This window comes from Ambystoma mexicanum, chromosome 4p (genome assembly GCF_040938575.1).
Source record: "Ambystoma mexicanum isolate Mex_15411 chromosome 4p, UKY_AmexF1_1, whole genome shotgun sequence".
In the NCBI taxonomy this organism is placed as follows: domain Eukaryota; kingdom Metazoa; phylum Chordata; class Amphibia; order Caudata; family Ambystomatidae; genus Ambystoma; species Ambystoma mexicanum.
The window spans coordinates 680,846,236-680,872,515 of NC_090927.1; the positions used below are offsets into that span (position 1 = coordinate 680,846,236).

Consider the following 26,280-nt stretch of genomic DNA (forward strand, 5'->3'; position numbering starts at 1 on the left):
AAGCGTTGGTCAGTACACAGGAGAATCCTAGGAGACAGATGGAGATAAGTTCAAGGTTTTAGAGCAGGCATAAGTCGGTACATGAGAGTTCTGGGCCAGGTAGAAAGAAGGTAAGAAGAAGGTAGGACTAGGTAAGTGAGATAGTAGTATGCAGGGAATGAGCATGTAAGGAGGAGCAAGAGCCAGGACTTGGGTATAGAGTGGAAGTGAGGAAGGTCCAAGTAACTTGCAAGATGCATGGCAAACAGCCCTCTGAAACATAGTTACGATGTAGAGCACCAAGCCTGCTGTGCCAGAGCTTCTTATCCGGTTGCTCCTTGCTTGTCCTACCCAATGCACCGCCACGTCCTTCAATATCACGTGACAGAAGTGCAATGTGGCGCGGCCTAACTGCCCCTTTGTGTCAGCAACCATAAAAGCACTGCCAATGCCGCAGATAGTGGCATCTATGTGGCGCCATGACAGTTATACCCTGAATCTCCTAATTCAGGTGGATGCTCTTGGATAAGGGCTCCATTGCTGAAGCAAAAAAACAACCTAGAAAAGAGATTGCTTAGCTACATACCCCTGAGAATTGTGATGTAGTGGAAAAGAACCCCATTTATCTTTTTTGGTGGAATGAATGTCTACAATGAATCCCCCCATATTGATTTCCAGTTTACATGGTTAAAGCCTTTTTCAGCATAGACCAAAAAAAGGGCACAGGAAGGTTTTGAGTTACCCACATAAACGATATTGTTAATTAATCACCTAATATTGTATGTCTGTGCATAATGAACCCCGACTTGTCTGACTTGGTATATTTTAATTGAATCATAGCTAAAGTATTAGACAACAGGTTTGAGTATGTGCATTATAATTGAGTACCACGATTGGGTGGTAAGAAGTCTTAAGAGATGAGTCCTTGTCAGGTTTGGCTTTTAAGCTTAAATTGGATTCGTGCATGGATGGGTTGACCTCTCCCGAGAGCAATAACCTCTGAAAGAGAGAGCCAGGCTGAGGATCAAAACGTGAGAAAACCGTTTACAATGTAACTCTAAAAAAACATTGCAGAACTTGTTTGTAGAAAGTTGCTAATACACCTGCGTCACTCTTTGGCTATAAAAGGATGTTCAAGGGCAGATGCATTTTCTAGGGAAAGAGAGGGCAGGTTTATTTTAGCTTAATAGCTATCGAGGGCATCTGGATTACACTGTTGGGTGGGGAATAGGGAGCCGAATTAATCAGTTAAGTTTCAATTAAGCTTCTTCGAAAGGTGCAACATGCTTAATTAATCTTCTAAGTTAGTAACTGTATTACAGAAGCAATATAGTTTCTCGTTATAGGCTACATGAGGGCCAGTCTTATGGTAACCCATGTAAGATAAATGTTCAGTCTTGAGAAGACAAATTAGGTATTCCCTGCCCATAGATTTTCATATTGGCGGTTTTATATTGGAATTCCCTATCCTGAATGTAGGTCTCAAGAGCAAAGTTAATCATCCTCAAACTGTTTTTGGTGGATACCATGCATATGATTGCCCCTGTTCTGACTATTTTGCATGGCTTCCCGGTCAGAGACCCACAGTAAAATCGGGTGAGGTGTCATCAAGGAGATAGTCTGACACAGTAATGATGATTCCGGCTGGTTTGATCTGGTCTGAAAGGAGAGAGCCATTCATCCTCCAGATGTAGTGAGTGAAGCCAAAGGATGCACCCAGTACCGGGGAGATTGGTGAATGGTTAGTGTATATTCTACACCTGATGTTGGTATTTTGCACCTGAAGTAATAGGGATATGGAAATTAGACAAATGTCCATCTTAACATAGCTCATAAAGCAATAATGTGCATAGCCCCTCCTTACACCATTCATTTAGCACCAAATATTAACCAATCCCTAATCTGTTAGCACCTCCTTGGATGGCTAGGATTCGTGAAGGGTCCGTGTCTTGGTTTAAAATCACATTGAAATCTGACCCACAAATAAACCACCCCTTTGCAATTTAGCAGTCCTAAGGAACAGGTCCCTGTAGAATGTGTCTCCTAACTGCGTATTTAGATTAAAGTCCCTCTGCACTTCCCATACCCATGAGAATCTTACTGGGTTTTCTCTGCATTCTCGTGTAGTATCTTAGGGAGACCAATCTTATTGAGATGGGGCTTGAGAGGTGCCTTTTTCCATTTCTTAGCCATCAACAGGAATGCTTAGCAGCTTTGCAGCAGCTTTCACTGTGAGAAACCAGTGGCAGACTTTGCTCAGTTTGACTATAAGCTTAAATGTTTATCCCAAATGGTACTTATTATCTATCATTCCACTTGAGTGAGATGGTCACTGTTCTCATCAGACAGTGCTTCATAATTGTTGTGGGAGCCAGGTCCTGATATAAGTGAATTTGGGATCCTCAAAATGTGATTCTGACTTTGGGGGGGGTCACCTTTTCACGTGGATTTTCTTATCAGGACATATGTCTTGTCGAGGGTGAGTTCAGAGGTGTTATCTGTGCCCAGCTTTACTTAGAGAGGGCTCCAACTTATGTGTCCAGATCTGCGCTGGAGATATCTCTTCTAAGAGCTCAAAACTGCACATTGTTCCTTCTAGATTGATTTACATTATCTTCATGCTTGTCCGTTAAGGCCATCTGTCGTTCCTCAATTTGTTTGACCTTTTGTTTCAACTGAGATTGTTCATAGGCATATGTGCAGAGTGAAATGTTAGTCTAATCAACCCTTTTCTCAATCAATAGGAAACTTTCAGTATGGCCCATGACACATTTGTTTAGGCACTGCTTGAAGTTAGAGTTGTCCTGCTTAACGTCCCTTGATGTTTCTATGAAGATCATGTAACATGTGGCAAATGTTGCGAGAGACAAGTCCACTGTGCCATCTGCCCCCACCAAGGGATCACAGGATTTAGTGGGAACCAGAGCTGGTGGCAGAGGGACCTTTCACTGGTTTGAAGGATTTCCTTAACAGAGGCTAAGTTTCGTCCTTAATTTTTTTATTGCCCATTTTGATAGGGATTTCCAGAGAAAGCAGGCAGTCCTTCTAGATCTCAAAATTAAGAGCAAGAACTGGAGGTTTTGGGTCACATATCTGAGATAGGTGCTGTTTAATTGTTCCATTAGCATGCCCCCTTTTAGTCGAAGGACAGTTTGCCACCTAGGGAAGTGGCAAACTAACGATAAAAGCTATGTTTCAGCAGTGGGTTCCAAACACACAGGAGTTTCTCTGTTAGCAGACCCTGCTAAAGAGTGTATGTTTGGAGGTAGATAACCGGGTTGAGGGGGCTGGCTCAGAAAATGCTGAGCTGATGCCTCCACTACAGGGGCCTTCTTACCTGGGCTCAACAAAATGAAGCACTGTTTTGCCTAAATTCATCAAGGCATGATTTACAGGGTTCCTCATAATAACAGCAGAGCTCTCCAGGCTAAGGCCCAACGGTTGGTGGCCCGCAGGTTCCAGTACACCACACTGCTTTTGCTGGGTCTCGGACGTCATCATACCCTGTGTGATGTCTCGGGATGGGGGGAATTACCTGGGCTGGTGTACGTCATACCCTGTGTGGTGTCTCGGGGAGGGGGGCAATTACCTTGGCTGAAGTACAAGCCAAAATGGGGGGTACCAGCAGGATATCCATTGGATCACTCCAGGATTTACTTGGAGAAGTAACTATGTTCTTTCAGCTTTCAAGAGTCACTGTCCTCCGTATGCAGTAGGGGAACACCATTGAGGGACACAGTGGTAGGACTTTACTCAGGCCTATGGAAATGTTGGCTGCAGGTGCAGGTTGGGTTTACCTTGCACTGAATCTGGTGACCCTACTTGGGACGGGTTTGTGGTCCAGGAAATATGGTCACTCTCGGGTATCTGAGTCCTCAGGTCCTCGTTGTGCCTCTTTCAGGCTGCACCTTCTCTTCATGCTATTTAAAATGTGCAGACTGCTGGAAGAGTCCATATGGAGCCACTGTCATGGCTGTCGCAATGTTTTTTCATAGTGGCCACAATTGCCAATCCTTGCCATGAACCCACGCGTGCACAACAGAGCTCAAAGATGATTTACTGCATGCTTCACTGTTATAGTTTGCATTCAAGGGCACAACTTCTGAATGAGCAATAGGTGAAGGGTGCATGGGAATATTTGGTATAGCATATCTTAAAGTGTACTATATTTCTCTGTCAGATGGCCATTTTTTGTCAGATGTGACTATATACTTGCTAGCACTTGCACTTGCAAGGGTGTGTTGGAAATTGCTCAATGTCGCTGCTCCAGAGATGTTCTTGAAGTGCTAGTGAGTGCTACTAAGTGTTTGAGTTACTTCCAATACTTGCAGCATGTGGTTCAACCATCTTCCTGGTACCATAGGGTATAATTGCATACAAACCGGTTGGTAGTTGGATGTCGTATACCCATAGTTCTCTTTCATGGGTAATCTGTAGTCCCGGGGCCACCTTTCAGTCTCATTCTCTTTCCTGGCTTCTTAGCTTTTTGCATACTGATACTTATACTGAGGAAACAGAATCACCTTATCTTGATGAATTACTTTTTCCAATTGAATATTTTTTCATTTAAAGGTAGCCTGCCGAGTCGACTAAGTGTGGATACACAGCACCACCTAGTTTATGCACCATCACTGGTACTGCAAACATCTTCATATTCTCCATTTGATGTTTATATAAGATGGGCTTGAGAGCTTATTTATCATTATTATTTACAGGGTTCTCAATAACAGTTCTAAACTTATATATATACCCGTTTCGTTCAGGTTTGAGATTCTTTTCTAGTGTCTAACCTCCCGTTCCTAAAGCCATCAATCTTCTTCAAAGCTACTGCATCTCTTTCAATGTATTGTTGGGTTTTGTAAAATGTACAACTTGCCTCTCATCTGTACCCTCCAAATGATTTATTAATGATGTTCTGTCATCTTAATGCAATTTCTCTTCATTCTGTTTCCTGTGTGGTGACTGAATTAAAATGCCTGGTCAATGAATCATTTCCCAAGATAGAATGGCGTATTGAAGTCTATTACGTCTGTCTCTTGAGTAATTTAAACTAGGGAGCCCCATCGACATTTACAATGATAGCTCTTCAGTGTAGCTACATTGCTGTCCATCCCAAGGGTCTAGGCTAAGATCCGGTATCTACAGGGGATTTAGGGGTCCTGGTTGTAGATCGGGGCTCTTTATTTTCCAACACATACGCAGGAGAGAGGGGTTCATAGGAGCTCAAAGCTCAAAAGAAGAATAACCTGTTATTAGTCCTCTCTTCTGTATGCCATTTGCTATGAAGGATGTTTTATTAATTGGGTGACATCTAATTCAGGAGAACTCGCCACCCACCCTAAACCAGATGCACCAGATCCCTTTATTTAATAATGTTTTTTTTATGAATTTGGACCCCCAATTTAATAACATTGATTCCTTACAGCTTACTTCCCCTTTCGGGACAAGAAACACACAGGGCTACACAGAAGGCCTATTTATTATCAAAATAGAAATAGTTGAATCAGAGGAAAGTTAAACAAATTGTTTTTTCATAAAGGGCCAATGATAAGAAATAATCAACACACTATTCACCTCAGTTTCCGATGCTACAGTTATAGAACTAGAGACTTTTGTAGCACACTCCTCACCATAGGTATCTATACATTTAATTCACCCTGAGCACACATGCACCATGAATTGAATGCATGAGAGGAATCTTTCATTTGTGAAAAACAAAAAATGAGTTAAATTATCCCTGCCTATCCAATTTTCGCTACTTCCCCTTCATTCAAAATACCCCCTTACTAAATAGACATGTCAGAATTTCGACATTATAGACTCAAATGCAACAGACTACTAGAACTTCATGCATGTAGGTGGCTTGTAAAATTGAACATGTAGGTTCAACATGTATGTAGGCTAGACTCCCTTCGTGCTGTTTCTATTTAATTATCATGTAAAAGCATACCTTTCTCACTTTCAATGGGAAACGTTAAACAGCAGGAGAATGGGTAGCGAATAATCACCCTCTCCCTCTGGTCTAACAACACTTTGCTTTAACAACAGTATTCTGCTTGATGGTATATCCAGGAAGTGACTTTATTTCAATGCACAAAGAGAGGAGGAGTCTGGGTATCTCACTATATACAGACCATAGGTACTATGTCAAAGATCAATAATTCCAGAAGCACATATGCTTATGAAAACTCAGTATTACAAATAACAGGGCTACAAGTTCATCTAATTCCCTTTAAAGTATCACTGCCTTCAGGATGGTTTCCCCTTTATATCATACGCACATATGCATTTCTTTTGGACTTTCTCACAGGCAGGTGGGCACCCTCTTAAGGACTGGTACAATTCTCCCCCGCTAGGAACAGGTGGCCATCAGTCATCAAGATGGGATCAACTTTCCTCCATGGCCTGTCTCCTATGTCTTCCACTGAAGAAGGCCTGGGGCTTTAACTCCTACTATGCCCCACTTTCAGGGCACTGGTAATAATCCAAAATGGGTCCAGAAGGAGAGCAATCTATCCCTGTTCCTTCCATTTGTTATCACTTCTTCCTTCTCTCCTTCAGTCAGTCGGTAGGTGAGTCAGTCCGTCAGTCTTCTCTGTGAGTGTGTGTTGAATCTTAAACAGAACAGTAACCTAACCTTTTTGAGGTGTGTACACTTTCCCCAATCTAATTGGTCAATGAATGTGATAGGACAGTGTTCCAAAAGTGACATCACAGTAAACACACCTCTCTGCAGTCATTGGGCATTTTAATGTTGGAGGCAGTCTGATGGGAGTAACTTCTACACCTAGTTTCCCTCCCAGTTAATGTGATGTCATCTCAGGGATTTCTTGAATTACACATTGTAACATTCTCAGATAATGAATTCCACACAGACTACCACTGTACTAATTTGCTCACCAGACTCCTCTCTCTGGCACAAATAAATTGATGCAATTTTTATTATGATGAGACCAATGTTTAATTACTTACAGAATTTGGCTAATGATACTTTTCTGTACAAATCATTTTTCCATCTCAAAGTGACAGGCTTGTCCCTGTGGATGCTATGACATATGACATACTACCGTGTGTCCTTTCTTTGCGACAAAATTCAAATTGAACATTTCACTAAAATAATTATGTTGCTGCGACATTCCGTTTCAGAATTATCGGCGAAATAATAAATCCCACTGTGCAAAAATGAATTTTTCAATACAAAATATTAAATCTCATCGGCATTTGAGTCTGTCACCAACAGAGCATCTGAGTCTTCAGTTCTTTAGCTGTTAGTTCAGGGATAATAGTTATGACCAAGAGGCCTGGTGTTGATTAGGTCTTTGAAGTTAGGAAATCCTTGGGCCTGCAGATTTTCAGATAACCTTTGTTTTTACAGATATTCTCTTTTTCTACCTTTGTGAGGGCCCAGGAGATCAGATTAGGCAAAACAGATTGGCTGGTCACGCTGAACCCCCATTAATTGTTCCTTATCTGAAGCCCACTGTACACAGATGCAACCCATAAACACTGGTTTAGGATTTACAGTCAGTTCTAGCCTTCCTGTGATTAAGTTGCACGCCAGTTGTTATCTTTATGGCTCTATCCCTACCAGTTCATCTCCATGGGAAAGCATTGGATCTTGTTTTCACATGTCATTTTGGGGAAGGTGGCATCAGTAGAATACACCTGTCCAGAGTTCAGTTCTGGCTGATGCTCGATACCAGTTGCTTTCTCCCCATTGCTGCTTTTAAAGTATATTTTTCTGTGCCCTTAGATTACACTTTCCATGTTCCATTTTCCATGAATTCAGTTTATCTCCTTTAATAAACAGTTGCAGAATGCTTTCTGTTACTTGGACATCTTTATCTCAGGCCTTGCCAATCATAATTGTATTTGTGTGACTGCAAAATATTGTACGTGTGTGTATCAATGCTTTGCGCAGGCTACAGCTTACATGTTAGTTTTTAGCACAGCACTTGCTCTGCATCTTTTCTTATCAATTGAATGATCCTACAGCTAATAAATCCTGCTCCCACTCCATATTACTTCTCAGTTTATTTAATATACTAGTAGCCTTTCGGCTTTGTACATACAACAAGAGACAAACAAATACATACACATAGTCCACGTAACATCATATTAGCTTCAGATTAACTATGAACAATTTCCACACTCATATACACTATAATAGTTAAAATGACTGGAATGGTCGAACAACTTAACCCAAGCAATTTACAATGTCAACAACTCGCAGATAAAATGACACCATAAAATAGATGAGATTACAGTCATCACCTTTCATTAAATGTTGCCATAGCATTGAAGCATTACAACCGTCTAACTGATTATCATAAGATTTAAAACATTTCATTTGTAACGCAAGAAGACTTTCACAGCATAACATTAAATGGTATAATGACTCTGTGACTTCACAACCACACAGTCGGCATTGTCTCATATCACGACTTAGGCCTAGCGGGGAACCTTTGGTTTCAAGCGCCTCCGAATTGTTATATTTCATTAAAAGATATGATGTGAATATCAGAGGACTTGGGTAGGCCTTGTTGTATTTAGGCATAGTCTCGTGATTTAGGTAATAATGACAATAATGACTGCTGTGTACTTTGGTTGCTAACTCCACTGTATGGATCTCATTACTGTGCACAACCAATTTCCTTTTAAGCCAACTCTTAAAGTGAACATAAGGAGTATCGCTTAGGAGTTGCGTATATCCATCCACCCATTTATCATGCATAATTTTGATAATGCCTGAAGTACCCATCGTTGAGTACCTGTCAATTTTGAAGAATGCTTGCATATGTGATACAACAATGATATATTACTTCTCCTTACATGGAATTCTAGCTCACAACCTCTTATTCACTTATACACAAGTCGGTACGGAGCATGGCATTTAAAGGGACCGATTTTAATGAGCTTAATGATCTTACTGCTGTGTTCATCACCCTTGCCTCACAGCCATCACGCCGCCACTCTGGTGCCTCCTCTTAGACTGTCTTCTCAGCTACTCCGCCCCTCCCTGCCTCTGAGCCGCCAGCCCTGTCCTCCTGATACAACTCTGAGTGCTTCATCTCGCACACTCACCTGCTCACCTCATCTCACTCAATCCCAACCCTCACTCCTATTTTGTAATAGTAGTGAGTCAATGATAATGTGGTTATCAGCCAGCAGCACGGGTGGATTGGGATGTCAACAGCAGCCCGGATAGTAAGTGGTTCTAACAATCTTCAACTATTCCTCCGCACACACAGTATTGTGAAAGCTTTTGCACTCATAAGTACTCCTAAAAAATAAGACTTCTAGGCCCATTGCTATCATGGCAGGGTCAGCAGTACATCGGTCTTGCTGCACTTTTCTTAATGTTTGCCTTTTTAATAGTACATAGTTTCTCAACAAAAGAAGAAAAAAAAGATTGGGCCCTTCCTGGGCTTGGAACAGGTTAACTGGACTGTAAGCACGGATCTGAAGAACATGCACCTAATACAGTGAGCTATTGGTCTTGAATGGGAACATTGGCCATGTAGATGGAGATGAGCAGTGTTTACTCTGAGGACCCTAGGAGGGATATGATCTATAGAGTCCCACAAGACCTCTACTTATATTAATGTGAGCTTTTTAATGGCCTTGTCTCTATTGACACGGCCCATGGCTTCAGAGGGAAAGGGAAGGGCAGTAACCACACACAGGGATGCAGAGCAAGAACCTTTACTGGTGTGGGCCCAAACTGATCAATGGCTAGTCCGACCCTGTCAGGCAGTATTTATTTATTTTTTACATTTGTATAGCGCACAAACAGCCTGTGGACATCGTGGCGCTGTTACTTGCAGGGAACTTAGTTGCAGGGAGGTACAATATACATATTTTACATTGGTACCACATTAATACAGTCAGCTAGTTGCAGGTACATTTGCAGGTTTATCAGGAGATGTGGGGAGTAGTCCCAAAGGACTGTGGTGTTGATCAGGTGAACAGAGTGGTTTTTATGGCTTTGCGGAAGGCACTGAGTGAAGCTTCGGCACAAAGCGTCATTGGAAGGGCGTTCCAGTGTAGGGAGGCAAGGTATGTCTTAAGGTGGCGGGAGAGTTAGCTGGTTGGCGGACTTAGCTAGCTCATTTCAAAGTCAGGTTGCAGTCAGGGTCTGGGATTAACAAGGATCAGTGTTTGGGTGGGTTAGTCTGGTTTTGAATGACCAGCAACTGGTGTTTCTGGCCTCAAATGCTTCAGACTGTATTTTCTGGTGCATCACTGATCCGAGACGGCATATAGCATTAGTATCTAGCATCCACTCCACCTACTCACTCCATTATAGACTGCACTGCCTATAACACTGCCGTCTCCATTTGGTGTGTTAATCACTTAACCTATCCCTGTCAGGGACACTGAAGTTCACCTATATAGGCAGTGTTTTGAGAACTGAGGGGGTTTATGCAGCAACCAAACATATATTAGACATATTGAAGCCGCCGGGAGAAGGCCAAGAGAAAAGGCCTTCCCCCCCTCTCTGCAGCTCTCTGCTGCTCGACGGCGCGGGAGGTGCTGCAAAGCACTTTGTATAAAGGTAAGCCTCTAAAAACTACCATTACGGCTATGCGCCCCCAGCAAGGGAAACCAGTCCCTCTCTCTGCCTGCCACAGAAATGCACGGCTGCGATCGCGCACCCGCTCTCATTTGCAGGCACACCTCAAGCCTAGTTTTATCCTACGTAACCTAAGATTAGGTTACAGAGGCGCTCCATCGTCAGCACGCTCACACTTAGCCCTATACTGCTCTGAGACCCGATCTCTCACAGTGACTATTCCTGAGGCCCATTCACCAGTGACTATAAGGAACAAAAACATTGGGTCCACCGCGATTCCAGCACCTGAGCACCCTGTGGCCATTATGCGCACTACTCTGAAAGCTGGTCATACCACGCCGTTGGCCTCTGTTGCCCCTATGTTCCACAATATGCTGCACACTATTGATGCTGCTATGTTGCCTATGCCCAAGCCCTATGTGGCACCTGTGTCCAATGATGTGCTGCCCACTATTGATGCTGCTATGCTGCCTATGCCCAAGCCCTCTGTGGCCCCTGTGTCCAATGATGTGCTGCCCACTATTGATGGTACTGTGATGCCCACTACTCATGCTGCTACTTTGTGTAAGCCCTCTGTGGCCCCTGTGTCTAATGATGTGCTGCCCACTATTGATGGTACTGTGATGCCCACTACTCATGATGCTACGTTGTGTAAGCCCTCTGTGGCCCCTGTGTCTAATGATGTGCTGCCCACTATTGATGGTACTGTGTTGCCCACTACTCATGATGCTACGTTGTGTAGGCCCTCTGTGGCCCCTGTGTCTAATGATGTGCTGCCCACTATTGATGGTATTGTGATGCCCACTACTCATGCTGCTACGTTGTGTAAGCCCTCTGTGGCCCCTGTGTCTAATGATGTGATGCCCACTACTGATGCTGCTATGTTCACCCTGCCCTCCGCTGCCCCTTTGCATGATCCTTCACATCTTCTAAGACCAATACGACCCTCAGGTGTGCCCTAGTTAACGCCCGCTAATTACCTGCCCATGCCTTAGACATTAATGACCTCATCATAAATAACAACCTCGATATCCTAATTATCACTGAAACCCTGCTCACTGAGAGCTCAGGTCCAGCACTATCTCTCTCCATTCCACAAGGGTATACCATCTTCAGAAAAGATCGGGCCCCTCACAGAGGAGGGGGTGTAGCCCTCATTGCCCGTGAAAGTCTATTCATTAGAGAAGTGGAAGGGAAACTGGTCCACAACTCAGACTACCTCCCACTAAAAATCTACTTCTCTCACAACTGCACTATCAACTTGCATATTGTCTACAGACCTCCTGGTCCTATCATAGACTTCCATGACGCCCTTATCCACTCATTGTCAGACAACATTAAAAAGACCTCACAAGTCGTCCTGCTGGGTGATCTTAACCTAGGGCTCGACGACCCTAAGGACTCCCACGCCAGATCCCTCAAAAAGGCCCTCACCACCTTGGGCTTCACACAATCTATCACAGACCCTACCCACATCAAAGGACGCACCCTTGACTTGATCAGCCAACATAACTGCTCCATCCAAATGGTCGCCAACAGTCCCATTCCCTGGTCTGATCACCACTTCCGTCAATTCAACATCGAGACTAAAAAAGGCCCTACCGAACCTATTACCCCCCTCCCTGCAGCACTCGCAAGGAGCTCACGGTTACTCACAGCCCAAAATGTAGCACCCTTCTTACAGGTGCCAGGCCTTCAGGCCCCCTTCTCCAAAGACCCAGAAACTCTAGCCAACACCTTCACAGAAATCGTCACCCAAGCAGTCGACTCCATAGTTCCACTTACCCAAAAAAAAGCCAAGGAAATCAAACACTCTAGTGCCTGGTTTTCAAAAGATCTGCTTGACCAGCGCTCACTGAAGAGGGCTGCACTCTCCGCTTGGAAAGCTAATCCCTCAGAAGTCACAAGGAACGCATTTAAAACCATTTCCATCTCTTATAAAGCTAACATCACCTTAGCCAAATCCTCAGCATTCAACTCTAGGATCAACGACGCCAAATCAGGCTCCAAAGAACTATTCACTAGCTTCAGGGAATTGGAAAAGCCCTCTGCGCCACCTCCCTCTCTCCTTAAAGATGAGAACTGGTGCAATAGCATTCAGTCAGCCATGCTTGACAAACTCAACCAACACCAAACTAAAATCAGCAGCCAAGCCTTCAATGACCTCATAGCCAGCTTACATAGCGTTACACCTAAACCCCCCATGACTAGATCTTCCCCACCCTCCACTTCAGCGATATGACCGAACTTGAAGTGATCACCCTGCTCAGAGCCATCAAACCCTCTAACTGCAAAGGAGACGCCTGTCCTGCCCAACTCATCAAAGACTCGGCACAAATCCTAGCACCTTTCCTTACTGCATTCATAAATTTGTCCTTCCAGTCTGGACACGTTCCATCTGGCCTTAAGGAAGCATGGGTTAGCCCGCTCCTCATGAAACCTTCCCTTGACCCAACGGCTCCAGGGAACTATAGGCCCATCACCACCGTCCCATTTCTACTAAAATATTTTGACAAAGCATCCTACCTGCAAGTCCAAGATTTTTTGGAAAAGAACCGTCTTCTAGGACTACGCCAATCCGGCTTCCTCCCCCGACACAGCACTGAGACGGCCCTCTTAGACCTAAAGAACCAAATGGACGATATCAGAGACACAGGCAAACCTGCGCTCCTCCTGCTCCTTGACCTGTCAGCAGCCTTTGATCTGGTTGAACACAACACTTTGTGTCGCCATCTAGCTACTGAGGCCAACTTCTCCCCAAAGGCATGTGAATGGATCACCTCCTTTCTCCAGCAGAGAGTCATGAAAGTATTTTCCGACACTGCCTGTGCCACCCCAGCCACATTAAATGTGGCGTCCCACAGGGCTCGTGCATTGCACCTACCCTCTACAACCTCTTTACAAGACCCTTGTTCAGCATCCTTGACGCAATGCACATCTCATACACTAACTATGCTGATGATACGCAGGTGCTTATTCCACTCACAGGGGACTATGACGCAGATTTTACCACACTCACCTCCAACTACTCCACCATCCAATTCTGGATGGTGGACAATTGGCTCTGCCTCAACAGCGAAAAAAACTGAGCTCCTGCTCATAGGTTCACCCACCACCCTGGGCAACCTCGATGAGCAGTACTCATCCTTCTCTATTGACAGCATTCCCATCAAAGTCTCCAACAATGTCAAGACCCTTGGGCTCTACTTGGACGCCGACCTGACCATGGATAGGCAGGTTAATGCCATTGCCTCATCTTCTGCGTACTACACCAAAGTGCTAAACGCAGCTAGACCCTTCATTTCCCGTGAGAACTGCCTTACTATTGCAAGGGCAATAATTGGTTCTAGGCTTGATTATTGCAATGCTCTCCTCATTCGGACATCCCAAAAAAAACTCAACAAACTCCAGCTGGTGCAAAACAACGCACTCAGGGCAGCCACTGGAACATCCAGAAGAGACCACATCTCTGAAGTGAGAAGACAGGTCCACTGGCTTCCAGTCAAAGAGAGAATTGTCTTTAAAACCCTTGCCATCACCCACAAATGCCTCCATGATCTCGCACCCCCATACCTATCACAAAGAATTACCAGGCATACTGCTGCAAGGCCCCTCAGAGAACACTATTCCAACACTATCCTCTCACCTAAAATCCGGAAAGCCCGAGCAGGCGGTTCCAGCTTTCCTACACTGGCCGCCACACACTGGAACGCACTCCCTCCTCACCTGAGACAGATCGAATCCCACCAAGTGTTCCGGAAAGCCATCAAAACCAAGCTCTTCAACTGAAAAGCTTTGAACTGGTACCACCCTTCTCAGGTAGAACCAACATATTGTTCTCTATCATTCTGCATGTATGTAACCTGTCATGCTATGTTGTATCCTACCGTGAAGCCTAAGGCGCCTCAACCTGTATGTCAAACTTCTTACATAGTCACATATTCTTGTAACAGCGCCTTGATGTCCCTGGGCTGCAAGTGCGCGATACAAATGCAAATAAATAAAATAAATAAATTGAAAGAGTCACACAGCACTGCCCAGATGGCTATTCTGCATCTTCAGAACGAGACTCAAATTCTTGAAAAGGAAGGGAGACAAAGACCTTCTGGAAGTGGAAGCTCTGTCCATTCCTGACACCACCTTGATAGACAACTGGTAAACAAGTTCAAAGCAGGTGGCGAGGAAAAAGAGACACCCACATGGGAGAAAACCTCTTCACTCGTGGGTGTATTTGACAGCTGCACATTCTTAGTAAGACAAAGGGGTGCTGTTGAGACGAGTTTGATGCCCTGAAGTGCTGGTGTTGCAAATAGAAGCTGTGCAAGAGTGCTAGATAATTCAGGAGCTTGAAGGGTAAGCACTAGGAGTAAGCAGAACACCTGGAGAAAAGAAAGTCCCAGGAATCCAAGCAGGGCGTAAACACAGGAGTGCAGGCAATTGCAAGGCGATAGCGAAGGAAACGAGCCAGGAGAAAATAGCAAGTACCTAGAGGGATTCGGGGAAGCGTCAATTCGATGTATTCCCTGAGTCATTGCGGTGCCCTTACTATCCTTGCCAAAGAGTATTTTCTGTGTTCCCGTTCCCAGTGAACATCTCACTGAGTGATGAAGATGGAAAGGGGATTTGCGTGCTGTTTCTGACTTGTCTGGCAGCCTTCTTAAGATGGTTTCAATGTGCCTAGGCACTTGAACATGCCTGTTTAGTCATCACCAATGCCAGAAGACAAGACAGCCCTTGAAATAAGGATAATCAAAAGCATAAAACCGTGAATGATTAGCATAATTTACTAAGGGTGATAGATGATGGACCTAAAAGAAATAGCCAATAAGTCACTGGCTGAAGAAAAAAGGGAGTACATTTGTGATAACTCCACCCCGCACTCTTGGAAGCTTGCTTCCCCCAGGGTACACTCTCTAAACTTTTAGACCATCAGTCTTCAGCCTCTGGTTGTGGGATGCACTAAAATGCGTATCTGCCTGAGAACAGTGCACGCAATGCTTTGCGGACTGTGCATGTAGGCACTTAAAACCCCTATTGAATGAAACCGGGACATCTACTGTTTAAGTAGACAACAGCTCATGCAACTTTATCACAAATAAAACGAGTGATATGCCCAGACTTCACCCTCATGAATGGGTATCTGCTTTAAATATACTAGGGTCTTTTATATCTTATTTTTGCATGGATTGTGAGGTCATGGCTGTTGTGGGGCCCGGGTGGCCAGCCCCCCTAGCGTGTGAAGGGCTCTGGGAGGCAGGGTCTCTGCCTTGTGGTCATTGCGCTCACGGCAATGAACAAAGCTAGACAGGATGGAGTCGATGTCTGGACTGGCCAGCAGGAAGCCGCTTGCCCCTTTTATTAGCCATGCACACTGACCAGGCACGCACCCTAGTGCTGACTTGCTGAAGTCACAACATCCCATGCCAAGGGTAAAGACAATATAACTACATGAATTATCACTGTGTCCATTTTAAGCACTAATAAATATGCAGGATTACAGTTTCAAATACACATCATCATTTGGTCCATCGTATTCCATTGAATAGGCTTTGTGTGTGTTTCTGAAGAGGCAGGCCAGGTAAATGTCTTAGAGGCAGTGAATGTCGTGTGGTACACTAGGTGTACCTGTTCGCATAGAGGCTGTTACTCTGAGGGTGGCCCCACCAGCATAGCTGTGCCTGCCACGTGATGTAGTTATGTTACAGGCCTCGGGGGTCCTGGAGTGGCCTGGCTGCACAAGCACCCTCCCCCGGTACGCACCTTCTTGATGGGGGCTTAATTTGCACCGCCTCCCCTTGCTGGTGTAGGCGCTGGATGCTTCTTCAATGCAGCAAACGTCTTGGAGGGGTGGAGGGGTAGATGAACTGCCCTGTGCCTGGTGGAAGGGTAGAGGAACTGCCCCATGCCTGAACAACGTGCTGTTCCTCTACCACCGATGGGGCTGGATGGAGGTGCTGCATGTGCCCTTTGTTTCCCCTTTCCCACTTCGTCACTCTCCCAGCGGGTGGGGGCTTGGCAGTGGCTCTAGGCAGACCTCTTTGGCATCCTAGAAGGCCACAGCGGGTGCAGGCCTTCGTTCAGCCCAGCCGCACAAGCACCCTCTTGACAAAGGGCTGGAGTGAGGTTGCCGGCAGAGGTGCTGGGGGCGGCTCCTTTTCCGGAGCCATCTGTTCTCTGTCCCATCTGGTGGGGCTGACTGCAGTGGCTTCAGCACCGCCAAGTCATGGGATGCCGCCACGGGAGGCTCTGCATGGTTGTGGGGTTGCGGGCGATAACTGCTTCTTGCCGCATGGACCAGGTCCCACTGCACTGGGAACCCTGGGGTCCTGACCCCACTGAAGGGGTTGATGGTGGCAGACTGATCCATGCCCTGTCTTGGTTCCCCTTTGCGCACACATGGTTGGCAGCGGTCTGAGTCGCGCTGTGTCTGGGATCCCTCTGGCAGGAGCATTAATGGCAAGTGTGAGCCACGCTGTCCTGCAGCAGCCCATGTCGCGCAGACAATGTGGCAGCAGTCTGGGCCTGCTGTCCTGCAGCGGTCAGTGCCATGCAGGGGAGGGGAACACGGGGGTGGGGGGAGCTGGTTGCCGGGGGAGAAGGTGAAGGTCGCTCCTCTTTACTTCGATCACCCATTGGGGAGGCCGACGGCATGTGCCCCTCGAGGAGGGGCAATGGGTGGGTGCGCGCAGGGGATGGCGGCGGTGCATTTGTGTTGGAGGTGGCAATCTGTCCATTGGGATCAGCGGGGCTGCACACCATCCTTGACGCCAGTTGTTGTGGGGCCCGGGAGGCCGGCCCCATGTGCTTGTGAAGGGCTCTGGGAGGCAGGCCCTCTGCCTTGTGGTCGCTGCACTCGCGGCAATGAACGAGCCTACACAGGCAGGAGTCTTATCTGGACTGATGAGCGGGAAGCTGCTCACCCCTTATAATAGCCATGCACACGTGACCAGTCACGCACCCTAATGGTGGTGCGCTTAAGTCACAACCGTATGTGCCTGAGAACGCTGAACCCCATGTGTTGCGGACTGAGCATGTGCGTGTAGGTGTTTCATATCCTATGGAATGAAACCAGGACATCTACTGGTTAAACAATTAACAGCTCATGCAACTGTATCACAAATAAAAACAGTGGTATGCCCAAACTTCACCCTCATGCACGGGTATCTGCTTTAAATATACCATGGTCTTAATTATATCTTATTTTTTGCATGGATTGTGAGGTCGCAACTGTTTTTGTATTTAACTTGACAGAGAGAGATGTCACCGTAAGTGCTCCTTGTTCTTTGGGCTAGTTCTGATTCGGGTGTGCCCAGGAGTAGAGCTGAAGTGTTGCCAACCCCCCTAATGGGCCTGTTGTACTAAGCAGGGGCCATTCAGGGCGGTGCCAGGTCCACATAGCAAATACTTCCTCTAATGTCTTCTTTGCCGTGGATGGGCAGACGTATGTTTCTCATTTTGCTTCACAGCTTGTGTTGGACCACTGGTGCATCTTGGAATCTATTCGTGTGATAAGTAGTCCATTAGAATCCAGTCAGTATAACACGGCTAAAGAGGAGTAATGGCTGCAGCCGCGGCTATCGATTCCTGGGAAGGCGGCGCGCGCGCACGCTTTCTCCCCTGTCAGCTCTGAGGAGACACACCATTTATTTCGCGCCTTCCGCAGAGGAGCACCTGGATCTGCATCCTGCCGCACGAGACAGTTAATTCTGGACTCATCAGGGCATTAATGTCCGGCGGAGATCTGTTTAGCATTGCGCTGAGTACCTATAGATTAATGTGCGAATCGATGGGAGCAGCGCGCGGCCGCCGTCCGTTTTGATGACGGAGGCACATCACGGCCTTGTTCGCTGCCGCCGCCACGGGAAAGCGTTTGACACTGCAGAATATTTTGCCTCTGAGGTAAACAGATGAACGCCGGAACTTATTCATTTGAGACCGCGGGGCGGGCGCCGACGTGTGAATTCACCGCAGAGCAGGGCGGCGGGTGTGGCAGCAGCCCCGCCGGACTCGCAGGCGCCCGCTTGGGCTCACCCGGACCTGACGAGCCGACCGCTGTCAATAGCGATCCCGGAAGCCGCTGCGATGTTCGCAGGGTTTCTCCAGTTCCTGCTGCAGACGCTGCACTCGGGATCAGGTAGACGGAAGGCGGGCGCAGGCATGTAGCAGCGAGGTTACAGACCTGGCGCCCTGCTTGCACGGTTTGATTGGCAGGAGCAGGCATGGCAGGCCGATACTGTCACGTGGGTTTAGTGCCGCCCAGTGGTCTTTGGTATGGTTATTAATGGCAATGGGCGCGCGATAAGATGCAGTGTTTTATTAATTGTACTGCAGAGTGTGCGCCGCCCACGTGGCGCGTAAATACTACTTGCATTCACGATGGCACGCCCGTTTGGAAACTTGGCATGGTGAATACGCGTTTGCATGTTTCTAAAGTGTTTTAATTTAAGGACCTACTGCTTTTTGAAGAAAAATAAAAAAAAAGTGTCTTAAATGCTTAGGCCACCCGACTACAAAGTTGATATTCATTGCAGTGTCTTTGGGTTGTTTTTAGCTTCTCTGTTTGGCAGAAGACAGTTGGTGTGTCCCACGTCTCCCGAGTCGTGTTGTGGTTAGTAGATTTACTGGTTTCCCCTAAACGCAGATCTTGCATTTCTTTGCTGCACGTTCATCTTTGTTGATTTGCACCAGTTGGAATGTTGATGATTGGGCCGGACACAGATTAACATTCTTTACGCACTCTGTTCGTATGCACACGCCTGGTGTTTGCGAGCACGTTAAGCCTGTTACCGTATGTTCGTAAAATGATCGTTTGTCAGAATGAACACACCTCTGACATTTGGAGCAGTCTTCGTTTTGCCGCATACATAGCATGTTTTTGGAATATCTCTTCTCTTCCACTTCAGACACGGGCCTGGTTCACAGAGCCTTTATCAAAGAAATTGCCTCATTATAAAACGCGCCTGTGAATCTGGCCCACTGTCTCGTGGGAAACAGAGTTATTTCAATTTTTTGTCCGCGGGAACACGTTTCACAATTTTTATTGTTATGATGGCACTTTTGCACTTTCTTCCACGTGTTGTCTGCACATGCTCGTTGATGCATGGAGTTGAGTACTCGATACACGTTTTCGTCCAGCCCTCTCATGCTTCTTGGTATCAGTGCCTCCCTACATCTCTCTTACTACAAACAAGCGACTACCACTGACAACACGAGCTGTCTGACGGAGGCAGTGAGGGTTATAGCTAGGTCTATGCCAAGAGCAGAATGCAGCGGGGTTCCCCTTCTGGCCTAGCTGAGTGGTTGACACCCAGAAGTGTTTGCATACCCAGAGTCCATCATTACTGTTGTTCTTCTGAAGTAGTGGATGCAGCCACAACGTTCCACACCCTGCATGTTTATTGGCTTAAAGGTTGAACTCATAAAGGGCATATTACAATGCACAGGTTTTTGAAGCAAAGGATCCAGACAGCCTTGATGCTTTATACTCTTAGCTTTTCCTTTTACAGTCACGTATATTCAACATAACAGCATTCGTTATTTGCACACTATTTAGATCATCGTGTAATGCGCAACATGCATGCAAATGGTTTTTCCGTAGCTGTCATTTCAGGTCATCACTACATGATCTCCATTTTGAGTGCTCCTAACTCGCCCCTGCGTTAAAGGTACACTTTAGTAGATGCAAAGGACTTGCAAAGCAGAAGCACCGACCAGCATTTTTCTCAAGAATTAATGGATTAAATCATCTCTTGAGTCTGTATGAGCAACAGGAGCTGTTTAAAGCCACTAATACAGGAGGTGCGATGAACATAGGAATGGTTAACAGAAATACAATCAAATGTACATATTCTGTCAATTTCCACAAAAAATGAAATGAACAATTGCGTGTACCAAATCGTCAAGTACAATTTAAACAGTTTTGATCACCCTATTGAATGTTGCAAGGGAAGACGGGTGTCAGAAACATGTTGGTGTATAAAGAACTAGCTGTATCTGGCACAGCATGTGCCAATCTAGCGCTCTGTCTCCCTCTCATTCTGTCCCTCTTTCTCTGTCTCTTGTTCTCTCTTTCTGTCTCTCTTTCTATGTGAGAGACTCAGTCTCAGCTACATGTTTGCTAAAGACACCCCCCACACCCGCTGTTGCTGATAGCTGTAAGAAAAAAGGAATAAATACAGGTATCTTGAGCGGGGTGGGGTGCTCTGTTTTTATTCTGCAAAAACAGTTATTAAACAATTGCATTATTTAAATGTACGAACATTGTTTTTTTTACAGTTTCCATTTGTTTAATTTCTAATGATCACCACTAGCATATATTTTAGTTGGTTCGGGACCTTTACATCTTTAAATTTGCATCAATGTTTGTAAATAGGGGGAAAGCCCTGTCCCGTCATATTTTTTTTCACACACCTCACCCTTTCTTGCATATCTTTTTACTTGTTCTCTAAAAAATGAGCCAAACGGACATAATTGTAGATATGCAACTGTACCAATGTAAGTGCATAAGGATGCAAATGCACCGGTGTAAAGATATGCCCCCTTTTAGACCTACTGAACATGGTACACTTTTATTACTGAGCAAAGCACATTATCAAAACCTAGAATAACAATATAAATTATTCTATGACGGAACGTTTTTTCAAAATGAACAGTCTGGTACACTCATGAGAAAGGGGAAGGCCACAATTAACACCTGAGGGAGCATTTGTGACCATACAAATGAGTGCAACCCTTTATTTTTAACAACTCATATGCTTGAATCAGTAAGTGCGTAATTCACACCAGGTTTGGTGATCATTTCATTTTTCACAAAACACACCCTAACATATAAATGTTTTTAACATTGCCGTATATATGGTTTGAACAGCCTTGAATTTATATGTGAGCATAGAATGGCTGCAACATTAGTCTCGGCCCATTAGGGTCCATGGCTCTCCAGAGATATTTCCTTTCCCTACATAAATTGTCTTCCTGGTGTCAGGGTAAAGAGAGTTGTGCATCCATTCAGCCTTCAATGCACAGATGCTTCTATGTGATAATTCTGCATTTTGAAGACCGAACACAAAAAAGACCGATATATTTTGGCCAAATTTGGGTGGTGTTAAAAATGCAGAATGATCACATTCTACTCCCCTTCCAAAATCCCCCAAGATGGCAATCCCACACCTGTGTTGTTGGATTCCTTAGGATTCGGGAGGTTTCACCCCCCGCCACCTCCTGCAACACCCCTTACCTCACCCACCGCCGCCGTTCCCCACCCAAAGCATTCAGCTTCACCACATACACACTCACAGACATGCAGTCATTTGCATGCTCCCTGCCCCCTCCCTTCCCCACCACAATCATTCCCCCCTCCCACACACAGACACAAACTCGCACAAAACCTACTTGAGCTCCCCTGACTTGCCTCTTCCGTGTCTGTTGCATATCAGCCTTAACAGGCCATGTGTGCACTTGTTCACAGCACAGTAAAGCCTGGAATGTGCCTGGCAGGCCCTGCACACACTCGTGTGCATCGCAGACAGCAACATTTGCGGAGAGTAATAAGAACTGTTGTTGCTATATGTTGCCGCCATTTTACGCATGCTGGAGGCGCACAATCATTTCTAACTGGGTGAATGAAATAGTACACAGATTTATTTTGAAGCAGAACATGTTTTTTAAGGATAAAATAATATGTATATTTCAGGGGAAAATAAATATGTACCTGCCGTGGAACTACTATTTTGCAGTCAGAGTATTTCTAGAATGTGCCTTATTTTCACTGGCAGTCCTCTATTAGTGTAAATAGAATTTACTGCACTCCAACACGATGACCCACGCTTTTTCATACCTTGGCAGCCCACATACTCTGCTGGTCTAATAAAGTATGCACCGTACCACACAGCTCTAGGTAGCAAATCACCCTGACAGCCCTTTTTCTGCTCAGTCCCAGCGTTTCCATTTAAGATAATCTCGGTTCCACACCACCCATCATTCTTTACACAGGATTCAGATGATCATTTAGTAGAAAGGGTGTATGCAGCCATGATAAATTCATGCTGAGTTGGTATTTCCTCAGCTGACATTTCAGCTGATCACCTCTGCACCAAGGAATACTTATTGTAGGTTGGCCAGGTACCACACATTTCATTGAAATGTAATTTGGAATGACACAGCCTATTGGCAGAGTTTGAGTCACAGGACAAAGTATCTTTCGACCGTACATTTCTTTTCTCTGAGGAAAGTCTGATGAAAAGTGATATGGTTGCAGAAGATGTCCAGAGTCTCCAAAATGTCCTCATATTGAATGGTAACTCTGATTCTAATGTGTAAGTCAAGTAGCTTTGAGCTAGCGCTGTTAAAGTCTGAACATGCCAAAGTCATATTGGTTCAGCAGTTGCTCTTGATCAGGTATTTTGAGGAAGCTGAACGTCTTTGAAGTAGACACTGGGTCACAGGGTGTATGTAGGTGAAATGCTTAGCCTCCCTGGTTCTTCTACAGTTCCTTGAATTTATTTCATCCATCTTGGGGGTGGTTGATGTCCCTGCACCCGGCTGATGAAATTGTGTTCTGGCTATTCCTTGAGACTCGAAAGTTCCCCAACCTTCTTGACTATCTCCCACTCTGCATTTGTCTTCTGTGTGGGGAAAAGTTCACAAAGTTGTACGTTTTATTTAGAATTCATTTATATTAAAAGTGGCAATCGGAATAAAAGGTTTATTCCAGACATTAAGTAAATATATACATATGGCCACAAGTTCATAATGAGGCTAAGCTGAATTGTGGGTTACAAGCTGCAGGTCAAGTTAGCCATTCTAAGAAATTATCCTTCATGCTGGCACTAAAATTCTTTCCATATCAATTGTACAAAAGCACAAAAGTCTTAGGATGGATTTTGAAGTGATTTACCCTGCTCGGTTGAGGATTGATTCAATGAATCCATCCCTGCCGTATGGCTAATGTCGGAATGCCGGCCTTCCGAGTCCTCTGCAAAGCGAACACTATTCTGTCAAAAGGGGGTTTCACTTTCTATGACCAGTGCTCCCCCTCACAGATGCAGGAGAGGATTAGGGTGCAGTGACAACGAGAAGGGTAATGAGGGAATGGCAGTATAGATGAGTGGGGCTTGGACCTACAGCTTGAGGCTTTGGGGGCTAAGCTTCCCTGTTAGGGCTCAAAGAGTTGAGTCGAGCAGGGGGATCGGGCAATTAAGGCATGCATAGGGAGTGGGAAGAGAATATTTCTTTGGGGGTTGAAACCCCCCCCCCCGTAATGGATTCGGTGGGAGGGTTTCGACAGAAAGTGGATTTATGGATAGGGTATTCAGCACGGGAAGATAGATCCTTTAAAAGTACTTTCATTTTTGGTTATATGAACTGACTGAAATGTAAGATCTTGTGGGGCAGCAGAAGTTATCTGGCCTCCTTCAGAACCATCCTCATAACCCTTTCCTGCAGTACCTTGTATGATGGCTTGTGCTTTGATCTCTGTGTTGTAATACCTTAATTGGACCAGCATCAAGTGTTTGCGTGGTTTTACAAATACATCAATTTGGAATTATGAAATCAATTCTTGGACCTCAGGGTCTTAGGCTGTGTTTTTTTTTCTTCCTGTTAAGCCTTCAAAAGATTTTGTTCCTGAATGTTGAAATTCCTCGTCTGTGCTCATAATTTGCAACACCAAGGCAGATTTACAAAGTATCCTACCTCTCTTCTGATAAAAGTGGTTATTTTCCAACGAGCACCCATTGGCTAAAGCACATTTCTAGCACCCTTTTACAACTTTATACATTTAGAGTAAGACGTGACTCCCATCTTCATTGAATTCTATACACGCACAGTACTTGTAAGAGTCTAGAAACACTCTGGCCCCGTGTTTTCACTAATTAGAATCCGTGCCAGAGCTTCGCCATTGAAAATGTGCCAGTTAGTAAAAAGCATTTATTAAACTTTTCTGCATGATCTTTATGGATGCTATGGAATATGATTTAAAAGGGGAGAAAGTAAACAGAAATAAAGCTAGAATAAAACAAGCTTTGAGGAAGCCAATAGGTCTGGCTTGTTTTAGACTTGGGTTTTCTTTAGTGTGCGTGCAGCAGGGAGTAGTGCGACTATATGCTTTTGTAGAGCACACCAAAGTCAAGATTAATCAACATGTCAATGATGTTGCTTTCTTTGCATTTCATTGGAATGAAACATATGCCTGTAGTATAATGCTGGTACATACAGGAGGGGAAAGCTGCCTCTTTAAAGCATAGCTAGTATATTTCTGTACGTTTTGTGTATGCATCTTGTATATACAAACTACATTATTACTAACTGACATAGTATAGTATTCTGTGAACTGTATGCCAAAAGTTGAAAAGACATTTTTGAAGTGTGTGTTTGGTGTCCTCCCAACAACTGCAATTGAATTATTTTGTCTGGAGCTTTGTTCGCCATTTCAGCGAATTTATCAATCGCACAAGTTTGTTTGTGGCTATCAATTTTAATCAACGATTGTATAGAGTAATTCTTGAGCGTGTGATGGCAGTGGACAGGCACTATAATAGTAGATGACATAATATATCCAGACAATATTTACACCTTTGGGTTACAATCATGTATTCCATGGCACTTCCTTGGTGGGTCTCAATACAAATAAATACGTTGAAACAGAGTATTTGGCTCCGCAAAAAGAAGAATAATTTGATGCTGCTCCCACTGTATCTACTGTAAGGTCTTTCACCCCTTCATAAGCACTCTTTCAAGATTATTTACCCTGGGTTTCTAAAAAGAATTCCAGGAGTTTGACAGCAAAATCAGGATTTCACCTTTTGCCAGTTTTCTTTAATAGAGGTAAGTGGACATCGGCAGCTTGCATTATATGTAGGTGTAAACACTCCTCTACTGAAACGTATATGCACTTTCCTTTTTTGCTCTTGGCATAATGCACCTCGTAGGAATTGCTTTATTCCATGGCTGAAATGATTGATTTTTAATCAGCATAGGGTGCCTTCTTTTATCTCATGCAGGCCAATGATCGGAGTGCTAGCTGGAACACTATCTTCCAGCAGCTGCTTTTTAAAAAATAATTACATTTTAGTTTATTGTATCTTGTTCTTTGGCATGATTGTATGGTGTATGAATGTATTTATTTGATATGATTGAATGCTGGAGTTTGATGACTTTTTATGGTTTGAAAATAGCCAAAATAAACATTAACTGAACTGACTGATGTATGTAATTTTTCCACTGGAAGTTTGACAGTAAGATATCATTGCTTCTGATAAAAAATACATGTGGTGTTATGCTGTGGTGGTTGTTGGAATTCTCCTCTGTGGAAGAGTTGCTGGGTTCCTACTGTGTCTAGGTTGAATTTAAAACAAATAAAAAACATGAGATCTGGTCTTGGCCAAGGGAGCAACAAAAGGTAAAATGATTAGTAAAGTCAGGAGGCGTGGGACTGGAGTGGTGTATATAATGTTAACTCTAGTGGACCGATAATAAGCAAATTCCCATAGCCTGACATTTTTATTGAAATGCTTTGTTTGAACGGCAACGTGATCTTCATTCTTATTGGAATCCTTAATCTTAATTTCAAATCTATTCATTAAGTTTACAGTCTTTCTCAAAAAGTTTGTTCTTGTTTGGGTATTTTCTTCAAGGGACATGTTAATCCTAAATTCCCTATTTCTCCAAGACTCGTATTTCTGGGCCGTCTGGTTTGCTTCACCATTTAGCGCCACCTGGTTTATTTCCTC

General features: G+C 44.7%; 1 protein-coding gene across 15 annotated transcripts in view; it reads left to right on the forward strand.

Annotated features, from left to right (window-relative positions):
- Positions 1–26,280, forward strand: part of RIMS1 (regulating synaptic membrane exocytosis 1) — a 1,643,460-nt gene that overhangs the window by 704,485 nt on the left and 912,695 nt on the right. Inside the window, exons 1-2 of one of the 15 annotated variants that reach the window (XM_069606234.1) lie at positions 18,477–18,689; positions 19,107–19,163. The exons of the other annotated variants lie outside the window; for them this stretch is intronic. Coding sequence (XP_069462335.1) covers positions 18,638–18,689; positions 19,107–19,163 — 109 coding nt within the window. The 5' untranslated portion in view covers positions 18,477–18,637. Of the gene's footprint in view, positions 1–18,476; positions 18,690–19,106; positions 19,164–26,280 lie in introns of those variants that run through there. 15 annotated transcript variants of the gene reach the window in all.